Below are 23,373 nucleotides of genomic sequence, written 5' to 3' on the forward strand. Positions count from 1 at the left end.
CAAAATTTTCAAATATTAAAATATAAGAAGGAAAGAATTAATTTGCTTCACTTCATTTCCCTTAGTATTCAGAGGAAAGATGTTTATTCGCCTTTCTCCTACTCTTTCCTTGTCCTCTCCTTTCATTTCCCCACTTTTTTCCTTGCTAATTAGCATCCAAACAAGGACATATGCTTTCCTTCCTTTCCCTTGCTCTCCCCTCCCTCATGGTTTCCTTCCTTTCCCTTGCTCTCCCCTCCCTCATGGTTTCCTTCCTTTTCCCTTATTCTCACCTCATTCATCATTGATTCATTTCCTTCCCTCTCCTTCCTTTTTTTTTTCCTTTCTAGCATCAGTACATGTGTTAATCTTTAGGGGCATTTTATAGTGTTCTTGAAGTAATCTATCATTTCAGATTAGAACTGACATTTTAATTGGTTCTTGCATTTAAGAAAATAGTTGAAGAAAATTAATTTGTCAGGAAACTGTCAACAGATGAAAGTGATCATCATGATGAATCCTCTCAACACAAGCATGAACATACATTGGGCTCGGATGCGGAAAAAATGATTGAGAAAGTCAAGCAGGCTATTTCAAATGGTGAAGGATGTAGAGTATGACATATTCAATATGTTGGTTTTATCTCCTATATTTTCAATTTGAAATTCTTCCATCATCAATATTATGCTATATCAATTTCTGCAGGTATATGGAGTTTTGGATGTGCAGAGGGTTGCTGGTAACTTCCATATATCAGTCCATGGTTTAAATATTTTTGTTGCACAGCAGGTTAGTTAGATAACTATAAATAACTAACATATTAATATACTGAATTATGCCTGGTGATTGCTTTTTTTTTTTTTTTTTGCACTTTATGTTCTTGTATGTATGTTATATCATTACTCGCTGTATTCTTTTTCATCTTTCCACTCATCAGACTCTGTTTGGTCCCTACTTTTTCCTAACGCTTGCTTTGTAAAATTCTGTTTTTTTATATCAATTTCAGTAATTGTCGAGTTTGGTGTTGATATGAATGGATATTCTATTCCCTATTAAATTCCTGTGGAATAGTTATTTATATGTTTACTTACAAAGTGAACACGGAATACGGTTCCCATGGAATTGCTATTCCCTAATTATGCTTCTCAGCTACTTTGTACTCCATGCCAAGGACTGCCTATTCCTACTCCTTTTCATTCTTCAACATATAACTATGCCTACTTTAATTTTTAAAAAAAACATATTTTGAATAAGCAAGAGGGAAGCAAGATGGACAAAATAGCCAGTTAGAGTATCCAGATTAGGAGGGTCGGACAAACTAGATAGGCTAGAGGGGCCAACTAAACTTTAGTCTATTAATCTGAGGGATATCTTATCATTTTATACTTATTTTTTGATTTTACTAATTACATTGCTAGAAACCAAATGTTGCAACGAAAATGATTCATCTATTCGATTCCATGAACTAAGTAATACAAAAATCATTCCACTCCCTATCAATTTCATTCCTTAGGAATAATTATTCTATTCACATCAATTCCATTTGATGAACATAGCATAAGTAATTTTTATTGAGAGACTGGCCTAAGTTACCACCCTATTTATACCCATATTTCCCTTTCCATTTCATTGTTGTTCGTTGCTGTCAAGAATTAGATTGTCACTCTCTTTAGAAGATCTTGTAACAAAGCAGTTCTTCTGAACCCTTATACTTGAAACTTCATCATTCTGAACTTTTCAAATTGAAATCATATAACTATGAAATTATGGTTCTTCTGACTTATGAGAGAAATGTAATTCTGCATGAAACTTAATTCTTTATTTTCCTCCTAAACATTTTATTAACATAAATTTTGTTTCTCTGGTATCCCAGTTGGTCCTGAAGCACTTAAAATGAATATGGCAACTTTTATTATTTGTCTGAAGTTGTGTGCAATTAACTCATAATTTTATATTCTTCATGCACAGATTTTTGGAGGAGCAAAAAAAGTGAATGTAAGTCATGTGATTCATGATTTGTCTTTTGGACCAAAGTATCCAGGGATCCATAATCCTCTTGATGGAACTACAAGGATATTGGATGATAAAAGTGGAACCTTCAAGTATTATATAAAGGTTGTTTCTGACCATTCATCTAATTGCAGGATTGTACTGCCAATTTTTTTTTCTTGCCATCTGAGGCTTCTCTTGTATCTCATTAAATAAAATCTTTTGGTTTTTCAACCTACTGTTTTTGGTTTCATTTATTGTATTAACTTGCATTAGCAAAAGTAGCACTCATTCACTTGTCTTTTTCTGTGATTTCAACTGAAGAATTTACTCTCCCTGTAGTGAGATATCTACTGTTAAACGTCAAATGTCCTGGTGTTTGCATTACTACTTAGTCTGTTATGGTTTTGTCAAACAATAGCCGCATCTTATTTTCTACAGAATTTGTGTAGTGATCTATAACCTTTTTGGTTTTGCTCTTTTAATTAGTTTTAATCTGCAGAACACTAGTTTTTGATTGTCTTTAGATTCAATCTTGTGATACTACTTTTTCCTTCTAAAACACAAGAAAGAGGTTAATGTGTAATTCAATGCAGATTGTTCCAACGGAATACAGATACCTCTCTAAAGAAGTGTTGCCTACAAACCAGTTTTCTGTCACAGAATACTTCGTGCCAATGCGTGACTTTGATAGGTCATGGCCGGGTCAGTGTCTTGAGTGTCATACTGATATAATATACAAAATGATTTTTTTGTAGAAGTTTAACCTCATTCTTCCCTTTTCCTTTTAACAGCTGTTTTCTTCTTGTACGACCTGTCACCTATCACAGTGACAATAAGAGAAGAACGACGTAGTTTTCTTCATTTCCTAACTCGGTTATGTGCCGTGCTTGGTGGCACATTTGCTTTAACAGGTACATGCTGATCTTTCTGACATTTTGCAATTTTTTTGAAAATTTGCAAGATTATCCTTGTAAACATCCAGATTTTGTGCCGTATCTTTTTATTTACTTGATGCCGGTATATAGTCAGTCATTATAGTAATATGTGGGCTTCCATGGAATGGTTGTGACACTGGTCTATCCATGGACTGATACTTTGCAGTCAATTTTGGGTAAGAAGTAATTAGGTTATCCTTTCCCCTTTTGAATCTCTTCTTGAAATCATATTTCCATGCTATTTTTTTTCATAAGATCATCTGAATCATGAACCTTTTGTAAACTTTACTCCAGCTTTGTACTAGAACATTTTACAATGTATACCCAAATAGTTCCTCGCAAATGAACTCTAACATGTTATTTCATTTCTGCCACCATCAAAATTTGCTTTAAAATTTAAGATATCAAGTGTATGTTCATCTAGAATTATACTCATTCCTCACGCATGACAGGTTAAAATCTTAGTCTTTTTTCTCCATCATCATTAATCCATATTTACTTTAAATATTTGTGAGCACTCTATGCAAGATTTAATTAACATCTATTAGCCCTTTCATTTGAAATGCGTTAACCATTGTATATTTTGTCACAAGGAATGCTGGATCGATGGATGTACAGAATTATCGAAGCCATGACGAAGTCGAAGAGACAGCAGAGCATATCTAGGTGATCGCAAACTGTACTTTGTAGTAATTATGCAAATCTGAGGGACTACCATCTTCTAAAACCTTTTGCTCGGAATCTAAAAAGGACCGTCGGTCGATCTCGATCGACTAAGTTTAGGGAGTTCTTGTGATCATAGAATCTTAATTAGACTCATGTTACACTCGGTTTTGTACTATTGTATCAGTCTTTTGCTATGTTAGTGCAATTAAATGAAAGAAAAGATCGTGTGATTGCACACAAAAACCAAACAACTACTAATTAGATAACGAGGATTTAAATATCACTTAGTATATTACTTTTTTAAGAAAACTATTCTAATGGAGGGCCAAATATTTATATGGAATTAGATATAACGAGCAACCGTGTATCGAGAGGGCGTCACGCGCGTGCCTGCGCCGCTCGCTGACACGGCCGCGGCGTGGCTTTCGAGGAAGAGCGGAAGCACGAGGAGTTGGGGCTTCACCCCGGAGGTAGGCGGCGGGTGAGGACCGTGGGCGGAGGGACGAGTGGCCAGGTGGTGGCCCCGCCGGCGGACAGCGACGCGACAGGCCGCGATCCGCCGCGGGATTCCCGGCCAAGCACCACCTGCAGCGAGATCCTCTGTCCCGTCTTTGTCTCTCAGACATCACGACGACGTCGACGGAAGCACCACCGTACCATCTGGCCGTCCAGTCGCAGGGATCGTAGCCGCTTTTAGCATCGCACGATGGGACGTCCCCTAACCGTCTGATTTGTCCCAGTTCCCCTACAGCATTACTGCCGCCGCTGTTGTGTTTCAGGTGCAAGGCAAGTGGAGACGAAGCCTTTTAAAAATGAAAGAAAACTATATGGAATCCTCAACGAAACAGATTCCTTACTATTCGATTGAATCGGTTTCAGGAGACAAAATGATGAATGCCAACTGTTTGAACACTGCGACAAGATCGCGTACGTGCACAGTAGTCTCTGCATGTGGATCATCTTCAGTCACGTCAAGAATATACGAGCAGAGCCAGTGAACAGTCATATTATTGCATGCTGCAGCGCCCTGTTCATCAACAAACAAATATAAACTGACTACAAGCAATGAGTAGCTCTGCGTCACTGTGTGCATGCATAACTGATGCACGTGAATAGAAGAGAACACTGAATTTAAATTGGCAACATTGGAATCGATAGAGAAAGATGAAGCAAAAAAGAGACAGCATTCATAGTTGCATTGCATAGAGTAGCACTTGAGAGGTTTGCACTAAATATACAGATATTACTTGTCTTCAGAAACGATCTAGGAGTTCAACAGAAATAACTTAGGCAAAAGGGATGACATTTTAAAGCTTCATCCATTACTAGCACCAGATATGATGTGGGTTTGGTCAAACAAAGGTCCAGTTGAGGAACATGAAGGCGAGACAATGCGGCGAGTCGTTGTCGTTCAGGATTTTCCATGCCACAGCTTGCTCGTACGATACCGGCCGCCCCATGCTCGACAAGCAGACGCCAGGAGGAAGGCAAGCAAAACCCTACAATTTGCAGGAAGATGGATTTGGTTTTACAGGCATTAAGAGAACAAAGTAGTGGTGTTTTGAGGTGGTTGTGCATACCTGCTGCATGATCTTGGGGAACTCTGAGCAAAGTGCCTTCCGGCCATCGTCATCGAGAATCCTTTCGAGTGTGATGTCCTGCAGAGCAATCAAGGTGGTCTCAAGCATATCCAGCCCAGCTTGGTTTGAGAATGTGAAGACAGGTGAAGCCTGCAAATGGCAGTCAGTCAATATCTTTCTGTATCAGTAAATTGTCGTCGATAAAATCAGTGAATCGAAAGATAAACTACAATGAGCTAGCACTTGCCTTCAATGAACAACACATGATTGCATCAGTGTGGTGCCACAGCAGTTTCAGCAAAGCATCACTAGCTTCTGGTTCTGCTCGGAAAAGCTCGACCCCAGCATGAGCCCTGGAAGAGTTCAAACGGTCAGATAAATGGAAAACATGATCGATTGCTCAAGACAGTACTCACACATTATCAATACTTATGCAGTTGTTTTAGGTCTTAACTATAACTTACACAAGCATTAAGATAAAGATAGCACTGGCCGACGAACCGACCATTGCTAGGTTAGAAGTACCTATAGCTTGTACAAATCCATTGCGCGAGCGTGTGAGCTTCGGGAGAACCGGGTGGATTCTTGCCTCCAAGCTGACTACCAGGACGAGAAGGTGAAATTGCCATAGCAACTCTCTGCACCGAGGTGACCACACTTCTAACATACTGTCGGGCCATTGTTGCCACGCTATCTCGCAAGTGATTATCGTAGGTGAACTGGAAGGCTATTGTAAGGACAGACCGCAGATTGTAAGCACCAGAGCTAGAATCAGTAACAGAGCGAGCAGTTCCCCCCGATCCAGTCTCGAGTGTGGATGCCAAATCGAGTGTTCGTGTAGCTGAAGGAGAATCCTACAAGATTGCCTTAAGATACTTAATATAAGGGTCAACAACTATTTGCATTTAAACTTCATAGGGAAAACCAAGAAGAGCTTTGAGATATTGAGGAACTATATTCTTAAATTTCATGCAGAATACCAGTTAAAGATACCCAACTGATTTAAGATCCAGTGGTATGACACGAAAACCTGAAGGTAGTAATGGAAGATCGTCATCGAAAGATTCATCGATAGGTGCAAAAACAAGCTGAGCACAAGCTCCAGCAGCATTTTCATCAATTCCACTGCAAAGCTGCCATAGTAGATGGAGAAAATTATCGTCGTTTAAGATACCGATCTCGATGATGAAATGTTTTTTTCCTTCAAAAACTTGTAGACTACAAACCTGGAGCAAGTATAAATCCCTCGGTAAAATTATATCATCCTGATTAAAACCATGTCCTTCAAGCCTGACAACCTCCAAGAACTACAATAAAAGAATTACAATGCTAAACCATCTCAAGAAAATGGACACCGAAGATAAACACAAGATATGGATCTTAACTTTTATCGATAATTACCTCTTCATGTTCTGCAGTGTGTGCAAGAGGAAGTATCACTTGACTACCCAAAAATCCACCACTAGGCCGAACACCAGGGACTGTAAAAGGGCAAGCTCTCAAAGAGGCAGCAGAATACGCATCGATGCCACAATCCGCCCATTCAGACCGATGCTCCCTCAAGAAACGAACCAACATAGCTGGTGGAACATTCTACATATGCAAATAGTCATGCCCATTTAGAATCATTAACACACACGAAAGCTCGTAAGAACACAAATAATATGATCACTTCACCTGCAGCAGCATGGATGCTTTCGCACAAAGAATTCCACTACCAAGAGCTGAAAACATCGTTGAGGAATTAGCATGAGAACCGAGTAGTTTATTTGGAGAAGAATTTACAGCAATTGTGACGTCCTCAATTCCATCGCTACCCAGTAACGACCAACCATCATCAGCAAAGCCATTCACAGCATCATTAAAACCTCTGTTATATGACCACGAATCCATAAGTGTCAATACAAACCGCTGGCACACGATCGATCGTGATGGTTCTAATACCTGCTCAATCTCTGACTGAAGGTCCTCAAGATAGCAGGTTGTCGCCCCATACTGAATGGAACTTCACCATTACTCTCATGAGCAATTTGTCTGAGGTGCCGAAGTGCCTGCAAAATCATCAGTGTGTGATAAATTGAAAATAATCAACAACAAGCAAGAAAAAAGAATACTGCTTACTGCAATGGTCGTCTTCTGTGCCAAAATTTTCGGTGATTCATACAAGGGTCTGAGAACCTCAGGTACACTCCACGCCTAATATCAGAGGTATCATGAGACTATTATGGAAACAAAAACTCATTAAGGCTAGAATGGACTTAAACTCACATCTAAATCAACATGATCCACTATGTGAATCATTGATCCGCCGCCATCACACGGCCGAATTAGATATCCACTGGGAAGCATTTCAGCTTTAACGAAATTGGGAACCGATGGACCAGGAGGACCACCAGTTGTAGGTGTCAAAGACCTTTCACAGACCTAGGAAAATTAAGTATTCAGTCGATGATTACTTGGTAGAAAATGTTAAATAGGAAAAACTACATGATATTAGAACACAAATTTGGTGACAGAATAGAAATTGTAGAAAATTGCCAAACAATAAAAAGATGAAGAACCGATACCACTAGGCTGCCATCTTCCAGAGCTGTCGTGTACCTCAGTGTCCAGAAATCTCATGCTACCGCTAGTGTAGTCGGTGCATATGTCTGTTCATATGAGAATAGAGTGAAAACAAATTCAACAGAAGAAAAATTGTGAATCAAACAGAATTACTGTAAGCACATGATCAAACCTGCATGTAGACAAGTTCAATATTCCCACCGTTGCCAGTAGGAATTACTGTAAGCACATCAAGGCAACGACAATCACGATACCATGATTGACGATCTTTAAGAATCTCTGCGACCTAAGAACACCAGCCAGCAAATATGATATGCATGAGAAGAGAAATTGCATCAACATAAAGCGATATGAATCCCGTGGGCAATCACTCACCTTTGTAGGTTCTAAACCCACAAGGCCACAGGCTCTAGCTGCTACTCCACTACAATTGTGAGAAACAGCGATGATTCCAATGGAATCCGGACCAGGCTATGGAGGATAAAATGAAAATCCAATTTAGAACACAAAATTCAATTGATGAACTGAGAAAAATGTCTGATTTCACTTCACCTTCATCCCAACCATTTGAACCCAATCGACAGCAGTTCCAGTAGCCTTTGACAGGAACTCTGCCAATGTCTCCTCGGCAATAGCAAGGAGACTAAAAAAGTTCAGAAAAGAATGACCCAATTAGATACAACGAAAGCAATCACAAAGTTAATGTTAGAAGCCATCAATGAACAAGAAAGTTCAATTACCCAGCTGGGTTGTTTGCATCTCTCGGCGGATGCTGAGGTGTTGGGTTTTGTTGATGGTGGTGCTGACCACTTGCAACTACAGACTCGCAACTGTTATCGGTGGTTGCTACAGAAGTCTGAATTTTCAATTAACAAGTACAAAGATCAGAAGCAGAATAAATTCCATATGCACCCATCGACAACAAAGAGATCAGATTGAATTTCACACAACAATATGATCTCAGGAACAAATACTTAAATAGCATATATTCATAGACCAGTTCGTGTAGAACAGACCTTGGAAACAACATTAGTGCTGATAGCTTAATAAGATGTTTAGGGAAGCGTACTGTTAGATTTTAGCCTCGAAGAAACATGGTAATGCTTAATCGAAGTAGCAAAACATATTGATCGTGCCCGAATCCAAACTTACACTATGAATTTGCTGGCGCATGTAGCCATTCTCATACACGAGTTGGGAAACCTGCTTCTGCAGACGGTCATTTTCCTCCATCAACAGTTTGTTCATAGCAGTCAGCTTGCGGTTCACGGTTTGGAGACGAGAAGCTTCCTTTCGTTGCTTCTCCCGACATCTGCAAATGAAGGTAACAATAACCTTCCAATCAATTGCTCGCACAATTTTTACACACTGCTCAGAAGTTTATGGATCATCATATTTAATCAAAACAGTATCTGATTAACGGATAGAAATCCAGCTAAAAGTAACATTGTTGCATCAGCATTTTAAGAGTACAGGATAATTTTGAGGCTTGGAAACGTTTAGGCCACAAGGACTCATACATCAACCTTAGCACCAAGAAAACCTTTGCTCATTAATGGAATTCCACTTTCTCACATAAAGCAACCTCATTTACAGCATAGCTAAGTAGGCATTAATATTGCAGGCTTTAATTACTGCACATCAGTATTATACTGCCTTGCACAAAAAGATTAAGCAAAAATTTAATGATAGCAACACTAGTCATCAAGTCGACTATCGCATCCCCAAATTTTACTGAGAATGAGAAGAGTTATCAAAAGAAAGTAGAGAAGGGAAGCTAGGATTTTAGAAATAGAAAGCCAAATCGAAACAAGCAATAATCAGCAGACAACACTGAACTCAGGCAAAAAAAGGTAAACTTCTCTGCTGCAGCAACCCAAAATCAAATGAACAACAAAATCTTTCAGGAAAATAAGTATAAATGCAATAGTTTAGATATGGAGATTCTCGTGTTAAACATTCAAACAATTTCTACACGAAAAGGTACAGTAAAAAATTTCTGCGGATTATATGAATTATAGTTTTCAAGTCTCCAACTGAATACTTCTCAACTTGCAACCTTGGTAACCGGATGCAACAGCTATCCTTGTGCTTTCACGGCACGATCAGCTCGATTAGATGAAGGAGCTCATGAAGAAATGAGAATTTATGAACGAACAAAGAAGGCTGCCTTTGTGCAACAACGGGAAAATCAATCAAGATGTTTTTTTTTTCCATCGAACAGATTAAAAGACCAGGACTTCATGTTCCGTGAATCCATTACCTCCGATTCTGGAACCAGACTTTGATCTGCTTGGGCTCGATGTTGGAGAGGATGGGGCACTCACGTATGAGCTGTTGCCTCCTTAGCGAGCTCGGCTTCGGACATTCGCTGTAGACTCTCTCGAGCGCCTCCACCTGCTCCGGCGTGTACCTCACGTACTTCCCCGCCTCCAACGCCGCCGCATGCTGCTGTGCTTTCCCCGCCTCCCTTCCGCTCACTACGATCTCCATCACTCCGCCTCAAGAAAGAAAACCCCTAGAAATCCAACCTCCCTTCCCCCGCCCACCCCACTCGCCGCCTTCAGAAACCCCCCGCCGCCCCCTTCCTCCGGCTCCTAGGCAGCAGCAGAAGCATCACAGCCTCTCAGGCCGAGGTGAGCCCCATCATCCTCTGCTCCTCGGAGGCAACCATTACCCTGGAAAAGGAAGAACAAGGAGGCAAAAAGGAGGCGCCTTGCTACGAGAATATGCTGGGCTGGGGCCTTTTATTCACAATGAACTGGGTGGTGGCTTCGATTTCGGTGATGTGTGCGGTGCGGGAGCTAAAGTGAGGGCCGAGCGGCGATGTGGTCTTTTGATGTGCTCTTCTCTCTCACGCCCCCTCCCTCGTTAATTTAACAAAGTTGGAGGTTTTCTATTCTTTGGAGGAATTGTTTAATGTGGCAAATCTGGGGCTGCTCCTTTGTGCTGTCCCTGCGCTTGGCTCGGCCTGCGCTGCTGCTGCAACTGCTGCTGCTGCTGCTGTTGCTGTTGCCACTGCAGGTGTCTCAGCGAAAAGAGAGAGAAAGAGCGGAAAATCTGAGCGAACACATAAAGTGCTTTCGCTGCCTTCAATGCTTCACCTATCAAATCAAAGCAATGGAGCGATGCCCATGTTGGCGAAGAGACTCCACCTCCACGGACCATCACAGCATGCTCCATCTCGCCATGGATGCAGCGTACGTCAGCCTTTCCCTTTCCTTCTTTCCTTTCCTTTTCTACAGAGAGTTTATCTAAAGAATTACAACAATTGAAATCTGATGACGACTAACAAATGCCCATACACAATTCTCATGTATGTGATGGCGCCATTATTGGAGACGACGATCAGAAAATATATATATATATATATACATTTATATATAATTACAGTAATTAAATTTGTCGTTGGCACCATAATTACCAAAATTTACCAGAATCTCTGCAGCAGATGCAGCAGGATCTTTTGCCGCCTGATTAGATTTGTCTCTCTACTCTACCCTTCTACTCTCCTGCTTTCCTTCCCCCTCTGCTCTCTCTCTCTCTCTCTCACTGTCCCCCAAAACGAAGCCTGATTTCAGTAAACTTTTATGCGTATTTATTTGTTTTCTTGTGAGAAGATTAACAGTTGATAATTTAAATGCTGTTTATTTGACTTATTTAGGCAGTGATGTGTGATTGGAACAGGAAGGTGGAGGCTTTTACTGTGTTCATGCTGTTTATGGACATGAGTCAATGCGTCGGCGCCGAATCTGGAGTCAAAGATGAGAGATTTAATGTTCAAACATAAATTTTATAAAAAAAACAGAAAAATTCAATAATATTTATGTCTCAATCAAGTTATTAGGTCTATATTATCATTCCCTCACAATAAAATAAATAAAAGTTGAAATTTAAGAAACTTGAAATAAGTCAGAGATACAAATTATTTAAGAATTAGATGAAAAGATTAAGAATAAGAGGATTAGTGGGGGTTTCTCAGATATGTTAATTATAAGGAGCATGATGAATTAGTGGAATAGTAGGGCCCAAAATTAGGGAACAAAGCATGATGGATCTCAAATTAAATTCTTCATGGAATTTAATAAATTATAGTGGATTTTTTTTAAATACTATTTCTATACTAAAGAAATATAGCTTACTACAGCATGTATGTCATGCTCAAATAATAAACCAATTACATGTGCCACAATTATCAAATGTTAGTGGATGCATCAATCATATTGTTTGAACAAGTTCTTTTCTTCTGTAAAAAAAAAAATAAAATCCGTCATCACACAGTCAACTATATGACCATCTGTTAGGAGGTAAATCGATAAACTATAGTTGACCACGACGGAGAGAGTATTGTCTCAATTTCGTCGAGATTCAAATCCTTGTCCTCTTCTGCAACTTTGCTTCGTCATAACCAACTCAGCTATGCCCCGAGAGCGTTTAAACAAGTTCTTGATACTTGTTCTTATGGTGTTGATATTGAGGTATGAATCCTTAGTTTACCCTTATTTATCTTCCTTTTCATTATATAACTATTAATTAGTTATCTTCAACAGTAAAAGATGGAATCTGCCACTCCAGCAGTCCTACACGGTCGGTTCCACGATCATCTATGAGGAGGTAAATCGAGAAATTGCAATTAGCTACGACGGAGGAGGGTATTGCCTCAGCTTCGTTGAAATTCGATACTTATCCACTTCAGCAACTCTGCTCTATCGTAACTAACTCAACTATGTCCAGAACTATTAATTAGTTACCTTAAAACATGCTTGACTGTCCCTAACAATGAAAGTGAAAGAAATAGAAGTAATTTTGCATGCCTTGCAGTCCAAGAGAAGAAAGAATGGCAAGGGACCCCATACAATGCAAGGACAAAGCATGAATGCATTTAGTTTGAACTAGCAAAGTAGTGTCCAAACATATTAAACCCTAACTGAAAACCTAGGGGGTCCTAAAGCTACTTTTGAGGCAGTGGAGTGAGGAGGGACACCCCAACACCAACCATCACTTTGTTACTCTTCTTTGCCTTCTCATTCTTAGTACATTTTTAAATTTCATATCTTTTTAGTCATTTTCTTTTGCTCGATCGATCGGTAATTATATCGTTCGATAACTAACCCATAACTAACTAACATGAAAAAAAACAACCAAGAAATTCAATGACTAATCTGATCGAGAGAATTATGAAATTGTTTCATTCTTCAAAAAGACATTCTATCATGGATATCTTTATACATGTTATTGATCGATTCGAGGTTTTTTTTTTTGTTTTTATAAAAGTAAAAAAAAAAGACTTTGGCAGTGGAAAAAGGAGAGAATGTTGGCCACACCACAAACACAAAACAAAGCCCCTCCCTTCACTCCCAATCTTGCCTTCAACTTTTCTTTTTTCACTCTCTCTCTCTCTCTCACACACACACACAACAACACACACTCCACAAAAGAAAAGAGAAAGAAGAGAAGGAGAAAAGGCTGGTTATGGAGAGAAAGAAAAAAAAAGGCATCAGCTTTCTGTTTTCCAAAGGTTGACATCCACACACTTTGATTAATTGTATTAACTACCTAATTTTATTTCATCTACAAATATATTTTGTCACTGATAAATTTAGGGAGAAGGAATAAGAAGAAACAATTAATGTGTGATGATGAGGAGTGTAGGAGTCAGTCAATGTGCATAAGGTGTCTTCCTGTCTCCTATTCAGTATCATGACTCTTCTCACTTTTCTCATGCTTCCTTTTCCTTGTCTATCTTCCTTTTTCTCAATTCCTTCTTCTTCTTCTTCTTCCCTTTTGGAAAATCAAACACAAATATAAATGAGATTGATCTCAGAATAAACAAACTTTATGGGGTCCCATGAAGTGGCCTTATGGCGGCCGCGTGCTCTGCCCTTGCCTTTGCGTGTTTCTCACATCTCACACACTTTTTTTTTTGTTTTGTTTTCATTTTTATTACCGTACGTACTCTGTTTTTTTTTCCTTCCATTTTTGTTTAAAAAGATCTCATTAGTCATAACATTTGGTAATATATGTATATAAACAAGTATATTTAAGCTGTGATTCATCAAAGGAACTAATAAATTAGCTCGAATTGATTGAGTTTGCATGCATGGAAGCATGAGTGGAAGAAGGGCTTCATGCAATGCGTGCATGGGTTCATGATTAGGGTTTAGGAACCCTAGCAGGAGTCATTTGCATGCAAGCATCATTATGTAAGCTTCAGCTTCCAATTAACACGTCTAGTTAATTAATTAAATTTTGGGCATTTAAAGCAATAATTACTCACGAGGATTGATGCGTTTTCAATGAACGTAACTACTGCGTGATCTTGTATGGAGATCGCCAAGGATCATTCATGTCCCCTCATCTTAAGAAGCAATAATTAATTCCTCTTTTCTTGAATGAAACTGATAGATTTCAAGATCAACTGTTCAAGAACTTGCAGTAGAATTAACAAGCAGACATCACACACTGGGCCAACGTGATCGATCCATTCATCCATTAAGTATCTCGCAACACCATTATAGTTCATAGTTTTCTACAAAAACAGATCAGAGCAATGCAAAGATCACTTTTGGTCTGAAAAACTGATGAACAAACATAAAACAAAGGGCCATGACTGACAATTTTAACATTTGAGGAAGTGCATAAATTAATGTGGATGGCATGTTGAATTTAATCTATTAAAGTGATAATTATAATTTGTATATACGAATACGAACTGAACTGATCTAATTTATCAGATTTTGGATTATCAGATATGAATTGTGGATTCCTATATATATGGTTTGGTGCTTGAGGATTTAGGATTTTAACTGACATTTTGTTTTCGTTTTTCATTGACGAAAGTTTTATGGCCTAATTTGCTTGTAAAATCATCTTCTTATTTTCGCTTCATCTGCTACAGAGATCGAACAGTTGACGTTGCAAGACAAAGATAATGACTCTCCAATCAAGTTCTTTATCGTTATTTACATATTTTATATAATAAATCCTATTTCATTGAAATTAAATCCTTATGTTTTTTATCTTCAATTATCCAACTTGATTTATAAAATTTATTTATAAATTCTTTCATGGCATGGCATGCATGCCTCTGAACTCCCATTGTGATCGAGTTGCAAGGCCTCTAAAACCCTATATCCACCTCAGTGATGTTGCTGCCATGGCTGATCGACAATATCGGCATTCAGCACACAAACAACCTTCCTCTCTTCTTCAGATCAGTGTAAAGGTCACTCATGGCCATGTAAGAGCTAGCCTTTCTATGCCTCACTGCTGATCTCCATCCTGCTCGAGGACTCCAGTACTGCCTTCGTCGACTTCCCCTCCCAACCTTGTCTTCTTCATAAATGGACACAGTTGGCCTACACCTGGCCACTTTCGATCATTTCATCGAACATTCGTTGGGCATCAGAAACCGAGCACAGCTTTGTAGCATCGTCCAAAGTGTTAGTGTGAATGTGAGGCTTGTCCATTATTTGGAGCTTGCTCGTCCATCGACTGGCAGATGCAGTCTCATGGCTGCTTCATTTCTTTATTAACTTCTTCTCAGAACCTCTAAATTGTAGAAGATTAAGCATCTGAAAGCAAAGAATTGAAAGCACTTCCGTAGTTAATCAAATATTCATGGATCGATTCTAATTACGGCACACAAGGATCACTAAGAAGCAACGTACTTCCTACTTTTCAATTTATTTTAATAATCAATGAAAAATTTCTATAAGACTGAACTAGACTACAAGCCAAACCCTTAGCTATTATAGAAGACTACGTGAACAACCTGCCATTGTAAGGTGGCCCGGGGCCTTTTTCATTCTTTAAATTTACTCAGGTAAGCTCAAGAATAATCAAGCATGACTCATCAAAGATTTTTAAAATTGTTTATGCATATTCTAAAACTTCTTCAAATAAATAAAATTAAAACTTCAGCGAGAATAATTTATAATTTTTAAAATAATATTGTTGGAGTTGAAAGTATGCAAATTTGATTTTACTTTTTATCTTATTTAGGATAGCTGTATCTATGATCAGACGATGATAAGCTTAAAGGGTTTCCCTAAAAAGGAAAGTATTTTTTTTTCATTTTACTCTTTAAAATTTACCTTTTTTCCAAACTACTCTTTGTAATCTAAAAATTGTTAGAATAGGAAATGGAAGTTTGGAAATTTCAAAAGTACCATTCTATGAAAATCATTTTGGGACAAAATGAAAATGTTCAAAATGAAATACACATGAGGTACATGTAAGAGTTTCGCCCTTGGGACTTGGTAAGTGGTATGAATTTTTTAAATAATGAAGGTTTAAATCTCACTCATATTATATTTAGGAAATTTAAAAAATTTATGATGTAGGATCGTCTATCATGATTTATATGTTTTTTTCAATTTACTTTATAGACGATGAAAATTATCATCTCCAATGTTAATTAAATTGTAAAATTAGATATTTAAATTATAAAAAAAAAAACATGTATGAGCTCCTACTTTGAAATTCAACATAACAAAGGTCTAAACTGCAAAGGTCTATGCAGATATGTAGGATATCTAGAAGGGCCAAAACGTTATTAATTATACAAGGGCAAAAATGCCAATTTAGCCCAATGGATTATATATAATAAGTAGCATCGAGAAGTAACAGAAGCCCCTTTTCTCACCGCCTTCGCTCTTCCGCCAACGATCTCAGCCGCCGTCGCCGTCGCCGTCGCTGTGGAAGCATGACCAGCAGCTCCTCTCGCAAGGTCGACGCCCTCCCTTTTTTCGATTTCTTGTTTTTTTTCTCGATCGGCCCTCTCTCACGTGTCGTCTCTCGATTCGGCGTGTTCCTCTTTCTCCTTCACTCATATGGCGACTTCTGATTGCCTCAATCGCAGATTCTGAGCAAGATCGCCAACAATAGGCTTCAGAAAGAGCTGTCGGAATGGCAAGTCAACCCCCCGGCCGGCTTCAAACACAAGGTCACCGATAACCTTCAAAGGTTGACTCTTGATCGTCATGTCGCTCTTCCTACCCTATCTTCAACAAGTTTTTAATTTTAGATCTATTTCCTTTTTGGTTTCCTTTTTGTGCGCGCAACTATAGTTTGCTTGTGTGTTCTAATAAGGTGGATTATTGAAGTGATTGGAGCACCCGGGACGCTATATGCCAACGAGAAATACCAACTGCAGGTTGATTTTCCGGAACATTATCCCATGGAAGCTCCGCAAGTAAGGAAAACTTTCAAATTGTCTGCTATAAGTACTTTTTTTCCTAAAAAATGCAAGAGAAGATGAAATATTAATCAATGGGTTCGATCAGGTTATATTTCTGCATCCTGCGCCTCTTCATCCTCACATCTATAGCAATGGACATATATGTCTAGGTAATCCTCCTGATTTCAGCTGGAAACTCGGTTAAACTTTGTCTGATAAAAGTTTGTTATTCATGACCTGAGGAATATTGGAATGCAGTGATCTATCATTTTGTCACAGAGATTAGTTATTTGAAGTGATATTCTGTCCTTCAAGTGTTTATAAATGTCTGTATTTTCTATGTGAACGCCCAATTTTGTTTCTATCCATTTTCTGTACTTATGATGTACTGATTTATGAAGTTACAAAAACTGGAAATCGAAATTATTGTCTTATTAACTATTTGTTGCCTGTGCTAGTTGTTGCATAGCCATGTGGGCATAGGCTTGATGCATCACCTATTGGAAAATGCAGTGACTAGAAAAAAAAACTTTTTTTGATCTTCCATTTGAACTGAGAAGTTTCACTTGAAGGATACTTCTGACATGATATCAGCATAATATATTTATTCATAACATTGGATTGTGAGATCCTTCATGCACTCTAATATTTGGAACAGTTCATAATTTACTATGGTGATACAAAAAAAATTTCACCCCATTTTCATGAATCTTAGATTTACTCAGAAAATGCCAATTTTCTATAGTATGATCAATTCTTTGTTACTCATTTATACTTATTTTCTTATTCCTGCCCATCTAATGTCTTGGCTCCTTAACATTTGGCACAAAGTTTCATTGATATCAACATAATATATTTGGTCATAACATTGAATTGTCAGATCCTTCATGCACTCTAATATTTGGAACAGTTCATAATTTACTATGGTGATACAAAAAAATTTCACCCCATTTTCATGAATCTTAGATTTACTCAGAAAATGCCAATTTTCTACAGTGTGATCAGTTCTTTGTTACTCATTTATACTTATTTTCTTATTCCTGCCCATCTAATGTCTTGGCTTCTTAACAATTGGCACAAAGTTTCATCAAATACCTTATGCTGTGAGAGTACTTCCAGGGCTGAGAATTATATCCAATCTAGGATCCATGAAAATTCAAGAATGAGGATTTTGCTGGAATTTATACTGAAGTATGGAATTAGTGCTAGCCCTCGGAATGGATATGGTTAGAAGGAATTCTGTTTGTTGGGTTTATTTTCTTTTCATTTTGGTTTGTGATGGAAAATTTAGTGTTTAAGATTGATTCAAGCTGCATAATTCTAGTACCTCAGGACAATTTTTTCTTAGATTTGTTGTTCAAACTTCCAAATCTATCAACAAGATCTACTTCCATGATCTTGTTTTTCTAGCACTTAGGTATGTTGGTGTAGGCACACCTATTCTATAACTTGTGCAAGAAGATGTAATTGTTTCTAATATTTTATTTTGTTGCATGCATGACCAGCTGATGCCAAGTATTACCAAAATACACATTACAGTACATATACGGCAGTTCTTTCCAAAATCTGCTTCTCAATTTCTTATGATTTAGGTTCTAATTAGTTCGTATTAAAACCATTCTCACCCATATGGAATCTTTTATTAATTGTCCAAATCACAATATAACATTTGTCTGCTGGTAAGTGTTGGATTTATTTGGACTGTAATTTGCTAGTACAAGAACACAAGCCTTCATCATTTGTTCAAATATTTCATGATGTCTTCCAGCACAGCTAAGTTTGTGGTGTATACATGCATTCTCGGTTGCATAGTTGAAAAGAACTTGCTGTTATGACATATGTAATTTTGTTCAAGTCTGGTCCAATTAAGTCTTGAAAGCTTAGAGCCTCTTAAGATTGATTTTAAAAATCATATAAATCAGCTTTTATAATTCATACCAAGAGATGGGAACTACTCAAATCTTTGTATGCTTCTTCATTTCATAGTTGATTTGGAGTTTTAGGTAAACATTTGTACCTTCAGTATTCATCATCACCTTGGTGTATAATGGATTTGTTTGACGGGGTATTGTGACAGTTCTAGGAATCTGAAATTTCATAATTTTTAAGCTTTGATTTCCATTACATTAGTGAATAAAATGTTTGTATCACTATTTGTAGTCAAACACTCAGAAAAAGTGGATAAATTGATAACTTTGTTTTGATTATAATTTACTTATATACAAACACAAATGACAATGGGAATGACTTTTTGACTACCTATCATTATTCAAAATTTTGATTTTCTACAGCTTAATCTTTGTTTTCTTGATATGCTTTTGTCTTCTTGGTAACAAATGGATGGGTAGGCAGCGCTATGGAGCAAGAACATGTTCTGGCATTCATATAATTAATCAAGAAATGTCAAAAAGAAACACTGTACAGAATTGTTCAAATTTTTCTCGTTGTAAAGTTTAAGTGATAGAAGATGAAATTAGCTATTATTTATTTTCTTACTCGCTCAGAATGTTAATTTAGGTCTCAAATGCATAACTTCCATAACAGTGGGGGATGGCTATGATAAACATTACTTATCTTTCATATGGGGATAATATCACGTGGAGTGTGAGCTTCCACCATAATCATTGTGGTTACCATCATCCATTGAATTCAACTAGAAGAGAGACCTGCTTTAAGCATGGATAAGTTGTTGTAGGTGGTCTTTCATTTTTATCATGCTCTCGTTGTATGAATGTATGCACTTTACCTGCTGGCTGCGGATCTCTTGAAGATGTAATCATATTGTCCTCCATGTCAATTGTTGTGTTTATTCCAAGTTGTTTTGGTTATTGTCTGTTAAGTTTCGATTTCATCTTCACTTCCCAGTTTGGCAATTAGAATATGTGCTTATCTTCCACAACAAATGTTCATTCTACATCTTATGCATACTTCCTTTGTTCTTAAGCTTGAACATAAGACCTCCATATGGATTTGACAGTTAAAAGCACTTGCTAGATTATGTTAATTTTGTTTGTTCTAACAACAAAGTGCTTCGAACATTCACCCTCTCGGTGTCTGGCAGATATCTTGTATGATTCCTGGTCACCAGCAATGACCGTAAGCTCTGTCTGCATCAGCATTTTATCCATGTTATCAAGCTCCACAGCGAAGGTGATCATCTATCTGCAAACCTTCATTAGCTATCGTATCAATTTTAATATTGAAACTGGCATCTTTCACATTCTTGTCAGGAACGTCCGCCCGACAATGATCGTTATGTGAAGAATTGTAGGAATGGAAGATCTCCAAAAGAGACTAGGTGGTGGTTCCATGATGACAAAGTCTAAAACTGAAGGACACTGGCCTTGTTTCAGTCCTTAACTCACAGAAGATCCATCTTCTTCTTTGTTGAGCAGGCTTACCAGATCATTTCAACCAGTGATTATATTTATCCTTTTTTTTTGCTTTATTTGGTAATTGTAAAGAGGAGCTTAGTTGTACTCAACAATACAATAACATGATGGATGGCTTGCGGCTAAATCAAATTTGTGCAATACTTAGATTTTGTGTTATTTACCCCTCTTTTTCTCAAGAAGAGATTGGAAGAAATCATGCCCTTTTTGAAAAAAAAAAAAGGTGCATATTTTAGCTCGATCTTGGATGATACTTAGCGGCCGTGTGTGCTTGGGAAACTTGAGTTATTTGTTAGATACTCTAAATCTTTTTGGTGGTTCATTTTATTTCTATCACTCCTATGATTATGTACCATTCTTGTTCATTAATTTATAACTTTTACAACATAATCCTCACCCAAATCTTCTTTATCCATTAAACAATAAGATATATAATCTGGGAGTAGTAAATCAATCCCAACAAACTTAATTAATCAGACTGATGAACTTGGAAAGTAATTCCAAGCAAAAAAAGAAAAGTAAAAAAGAGTAAACTCTTTGAATTGATTTTATTTTTCTTTTTTGAAATCACTTTCATCTTTTTCTTCAATGTTTAGACTGCAATCCTCTTGCTTCGTACCCTTTCATTATCCTCATCCTTTTGCAAGAAGAGATGAACATCCTGCATTGCATTCGATTTTTTTTTAAAAAAAATTCTAAAATTTTAAAAAATATATAAGAAAAAGAGAGCAAAAAAAGAAATACTTACTCCCATGGAACATCACCAACCAACATCAAATCTCCATCTTTATCCTCATAAGTGATGGCATACTCACATCCACTGTCACCTTCCTTCCCTGGCACCTCTCCTGCATAAATAAAAAATTTTATTATTCTTAATGAATAAATATATTTCCTTTTTAATTACCATAAAATAAACCTTAAAGTGATCAAACATTTATATTTGTCACTTTAATACAATGATATAGTGGGTATGTCTCACATCAGTGTTATACTTTTTTTTATTGATCATAAAGTTTCAAAGAGAACTTTAAGCAAGCTATCAATTTTGAGAGGCAAAATAAAACACTCACCTAAAGAAAAGCATTTGAACATTTTGTCCAATGCTTCTCTAAGCTCCTTGTAACTTTTGTACACTTTGAGATCAATCTTTCTTAAAAAAGGAGCTCCATCCATGCTTACTTTCACATACAATCCTGTTGCATTTGCGTCGGCTTGAGCCTGAACTAATAGTAAGTTCTTCCGGTAGGATCGGATTGGTGGCCATCCGATTACTTGTGCCCTATAACATGATCATGAACATATGTTAAGTCGTTTACTAACAATTCATGCTTTTGAGATATCACTTAAGGACTCAAGTTAATTTCAAACTTACTTTGTCATTGGAGTTTCTAGGCCACTTAGATCGTCATAGACCTCCTTGAAGGACTTGCTTTTAGCACAACTCTGAGTTTCATCCTCTGAAAGTGCTCGTTTACTACCTTTCGTGGCCCTCAACTTCTCTGATCCAACCACATCGATGCCCGGTAGACCCAACCTTAGTTCGGTATCGCTAAGGTTGTCAGTACTCAAGACAATCTCCATGGGGATAGCAATTTGCTCAATCTCTAGCTCGTTCTACACACACAAGATCACAAGGTTGGCATTGGCTAGCTATACATCACACACACACACATATCTATATATATAGCACTTACTATTCAATGAGTCAATGACAATTAAGCTTGCATGGTGGATAGAAGACATCCATGAGCACCATGGGTGATCCACTGATGTCGTCTGATCGCGACAACACGGTGAGGATTCCATCAATGTCGACGCGGGAAGATCCCGACCGTCGAATTGAGCAATGGCACCCCATGTGTGTGGGCCTGAGACAAGGGCATGTGATTGAGGAAGCCAACAAATGTGACTGGTTGGCTTCTTAATTTATATAAAGGCATCACATGAGATGTTAAGGGTTGGTCGGTAGGCCTAACAAAGTGATGATGGATCATGTTTGGTATCATGACCAATTAACACATAGAATAATCATATTAATTAATTAAATCAAGTGTTGTTGTTTTTTCCTCTCAAAAACTTATTCTCTGGACACGTTTAGGAGAATCTTGATGGCTTTAAATTATCAAAGTGTCGATATTTGAAGTGTAGGTAGTAGAAATGAGGTCCCATATGCTAGCTAGATTCTCATCACTATGATGGTTGATCAAGTAAGATGAGACTTTTTCGGTGACCAGCAGAATCTATGAATTGCTGTTAGATATGCAGTAGTGATTTGTGAGAGCCCTTCAACTTTGAAGAACATACATAGTCATTTTTTTCAAGGTTTAATTCATTCTTAAGATTTCCTTTAAGTTCATCCATTTTTCAGAAAACAAAAAACAAAGAGAAAAAGAGAAGTGCAGTGGATCGAATAGTCTAAAATTATCTATCATTTAGGAACATGAAAGATGGATATGATTCAGAAGAATTGGCACCTGATTTCGTATTGCTGCAATTATCATTTCTTCACATCCAGAATTAAGCATGTGCAATCGATTCAGCTGTAGAATACTTGTCAGATGAACCACGAACAACCCTGTTTCCTTGTTTAATTCACTTTGTTCTTCTTTGGAACTAAACTGTTTCTCCCTTTCATCTTCTATTTCCCCAAATCATGCATCACTTGCAGTAACTCTGCTGTACAAAAACCTTCCCTGTGCCATGCATTTAGCTGAATCAAATCAAATATTATTAACTTGAAATTAAGTATTTTGGTTCTCTCATTTAGCTGAATCATCATTCATTGTTGGACTCTCACAAAGCTAGAGTTTCTCGAAAACTAACTCAAGACACCAAGAACATATATACAATCGCTAACTTTCATTGAGATAATAATGCATGATAAGTTGACATTTTTTTGGGGCCTAAACGATTCTTCTAACACTGTTATATTGCTCTTGTGCTTCATCGGTGCTGATATATATATGTGGATTAAGGATCAAAATTGTACCCAAAGGACAGATCGTTTCTCTATATGAATTCAGGTCATGCTCTTTTGTTCTTCATTTGGCAACACAATTGACTGGTTCACTGTGGTTGTA

At 37.6% G+C, this 23,373-nt stretch overlaps 4 protein-coding genes across 4 annotated transcripts; 2 read left to right on the top strand and 2 right to left on the bottom strand.

The window, feature by feature from the left end:
- Positions 1–479: 479 nt before the first annotated feature.
- LOC141813898 (uncharacterized) lies at positions 480–3,738 on the top strand. The gene is made up of 6 exons (XM_074701897.1): positions 480–593; positions 685–768; positions 1,948–2,094; positions 2,565–2,673; positions 2,763–2,882; positions 3,500–3,738. The coding sequence occupies exons 1-6, from the start codon at positions 546–548 to the stop codon at positions 3,574–3,576; spliced, it is 585 nt and encodes a 194-aa protein (XP_074557998.1). The 5' UTR covers positions 480–545; the 3' UTR covers positions 3,577–3,738.
- A 1,042-nt stretch (positions 3,739–4,780) lies between these two features.
- On the bottom strand, positions 4,781–10,225 carry LOC141813438 (homeobox-leucine zipper protein HOX32-like). The gene is given in 18 exon segments (XM_074701405.1): positions 4,781–5,071; positions 5,153–5,302; positions 5,400–5,505; positions 5,678–6,006; positions 6,151–6,285; positions 6,379–6,459; positions 6,554–6,745; positions 6,830–7,022; positions 7,097–7,203; positions 7,274–7,348; positions 7,421–7,576; positions 7,720–7,803; positions 7,890–8,003; positions 8,093–8,188; positions 8,270–8,360; positions 8,458–8,573; positions 8,870–9,029; positions 9,981–10,225. Coding segments are annotated over 18 exon segments (2,562 nt in total). The 5' UTR covers positions 10,211–10,225; the 3' UTR covers positions 4,781–4,924.
- Positions 10,226–16,365: 6,140 nt separating this feature from the next.
- Positions 16,366–20,453, top strand: LOC141813830 (putative ubiquitin-conjugating enzyme E2 16). Its single transcript, XM_074701821.1, has 6 exons — positions 16,366–16,448; positions 16,581–16,684; positions 16,811–16,913; positions 17,005–17,068; positions 19,960–20,048; positions 20,129–20,453. Exons 1-6 carry the CDS (start codon positions 16,425–16,427, stop codon positions 20,222–20,224), a joined length of 480 nt encoding a protein of 159 aa, XP_074557922.1. The 5' UTR covers positions 16,366–16,424; the 3' UTR covers positions 20,225–20,453.
- Positions 20,454–20,875: 422 nt separating this feature from the next.
- Positions 20,876–21,903, bottom strand: LOC141813323 (auxin-induced protein 22D-like). Its single transcript, XM_074701266.1, has 4 exons — positions 21,666–21,903; positions 21,364–21,572; positions 21,039–21,138; positions 20,876–20,951 (listed from the first exon to the last, which is right to left on the bottom strand). Exons 1-4 carry the CDS (start codon positions 21,872–21,874, stop codon positions 20,876–20,878), a joined length of 594 nt encoding a protein of 197 aa, XP_074557367.1. The 5' UTR covers positions 21,875–21,903.
- Between the last annotated feature and the right edge of the window lie 1,470 nt (positions 21,904–23,373).

The sequence above is a fragment of the Curcuma longa genome, chromosome 20, assembly GCF_044706935.1.
Source record: "Curcuma longa cultivar G26 ecotype Majalengka, Jawa Barat chromosome 20, ITB_CL_G26_1.1, whole genome shotgun sequence".
In the NCBI taxonomy this organism is placed as follows: Eukaryota; Viridiplantae; Streptophyta; class Magnoliopsida; order Zingiberales; family Zingiberaceae; genus Curcuma; species Curcuma longa.

Excerpts from the sequence above, each read along its gene's own strand:
- LOC141813898 (XM_074701897.1), top strand. The coding sequence starts at position 546 with ATGATTGAGAAAGTCAAGCAGGCTATTTCAAATGGTGAAGGATGTAGA. Across the intron at positions 2,095-2,564 it reads CCTTCAAGTATTATATAAAG|ATTGTTCCAACGGAATACAG; the intron begins GTTGTTTCTGAC and ends AATTCAATGCAG. Across the intron at positions 2,674-2,762 it reads CTTTGATAGGTCATGGCCGG|CTGTTTTCTTCTTGTACGAC; the intron begins GTCAGTGTCTTG and ends TCCTTTTAACAG.
- LOC141813830 (XM_074701821.1), top strand. The coding sequence starts at position 16,425 with ATGACCAGCAGCTCCTCTCGCAAG. Across the intron at positions 16,685-16,810 it reads GTCACCGATAACCTTCAAAG|GTGGATTATTGAAGTGATTG; the intron begins GTTGACTCTTGA and ends TGTTCTAATAAG. Across the intron at positions 20,049-20,128 it reads TATCAAGCTCCACAGCGAAG|GAACGTCCGCCCGACAATGA; the intron begins GTGATCATCTAT and ends CATTCTTGTCAG.
- LOC141813323 (XM_074701266.1), bottom strand. The coding sequence starts at position 21,874 with ATGGAGATTGTCTTGAGTACTGACAACCTTAGCGATACCGAACTAAGG. Across the intron at positions 21,573-21,665 it reads CTAGAAACTCCAATGACAAA|GGCACAAGTAATCGGATGGC; the intron begins GTAAGTTTGAAA and ends ATCATGTTATAG. Across the intron at positions 21,139-21,363 it reads GTTCAAATGCTTTTCTTTAG|GAGAGGTGCCAGGGAAGGAA; the intron begins GTGAGTGTTTTA and ends TTATTTATGCAG.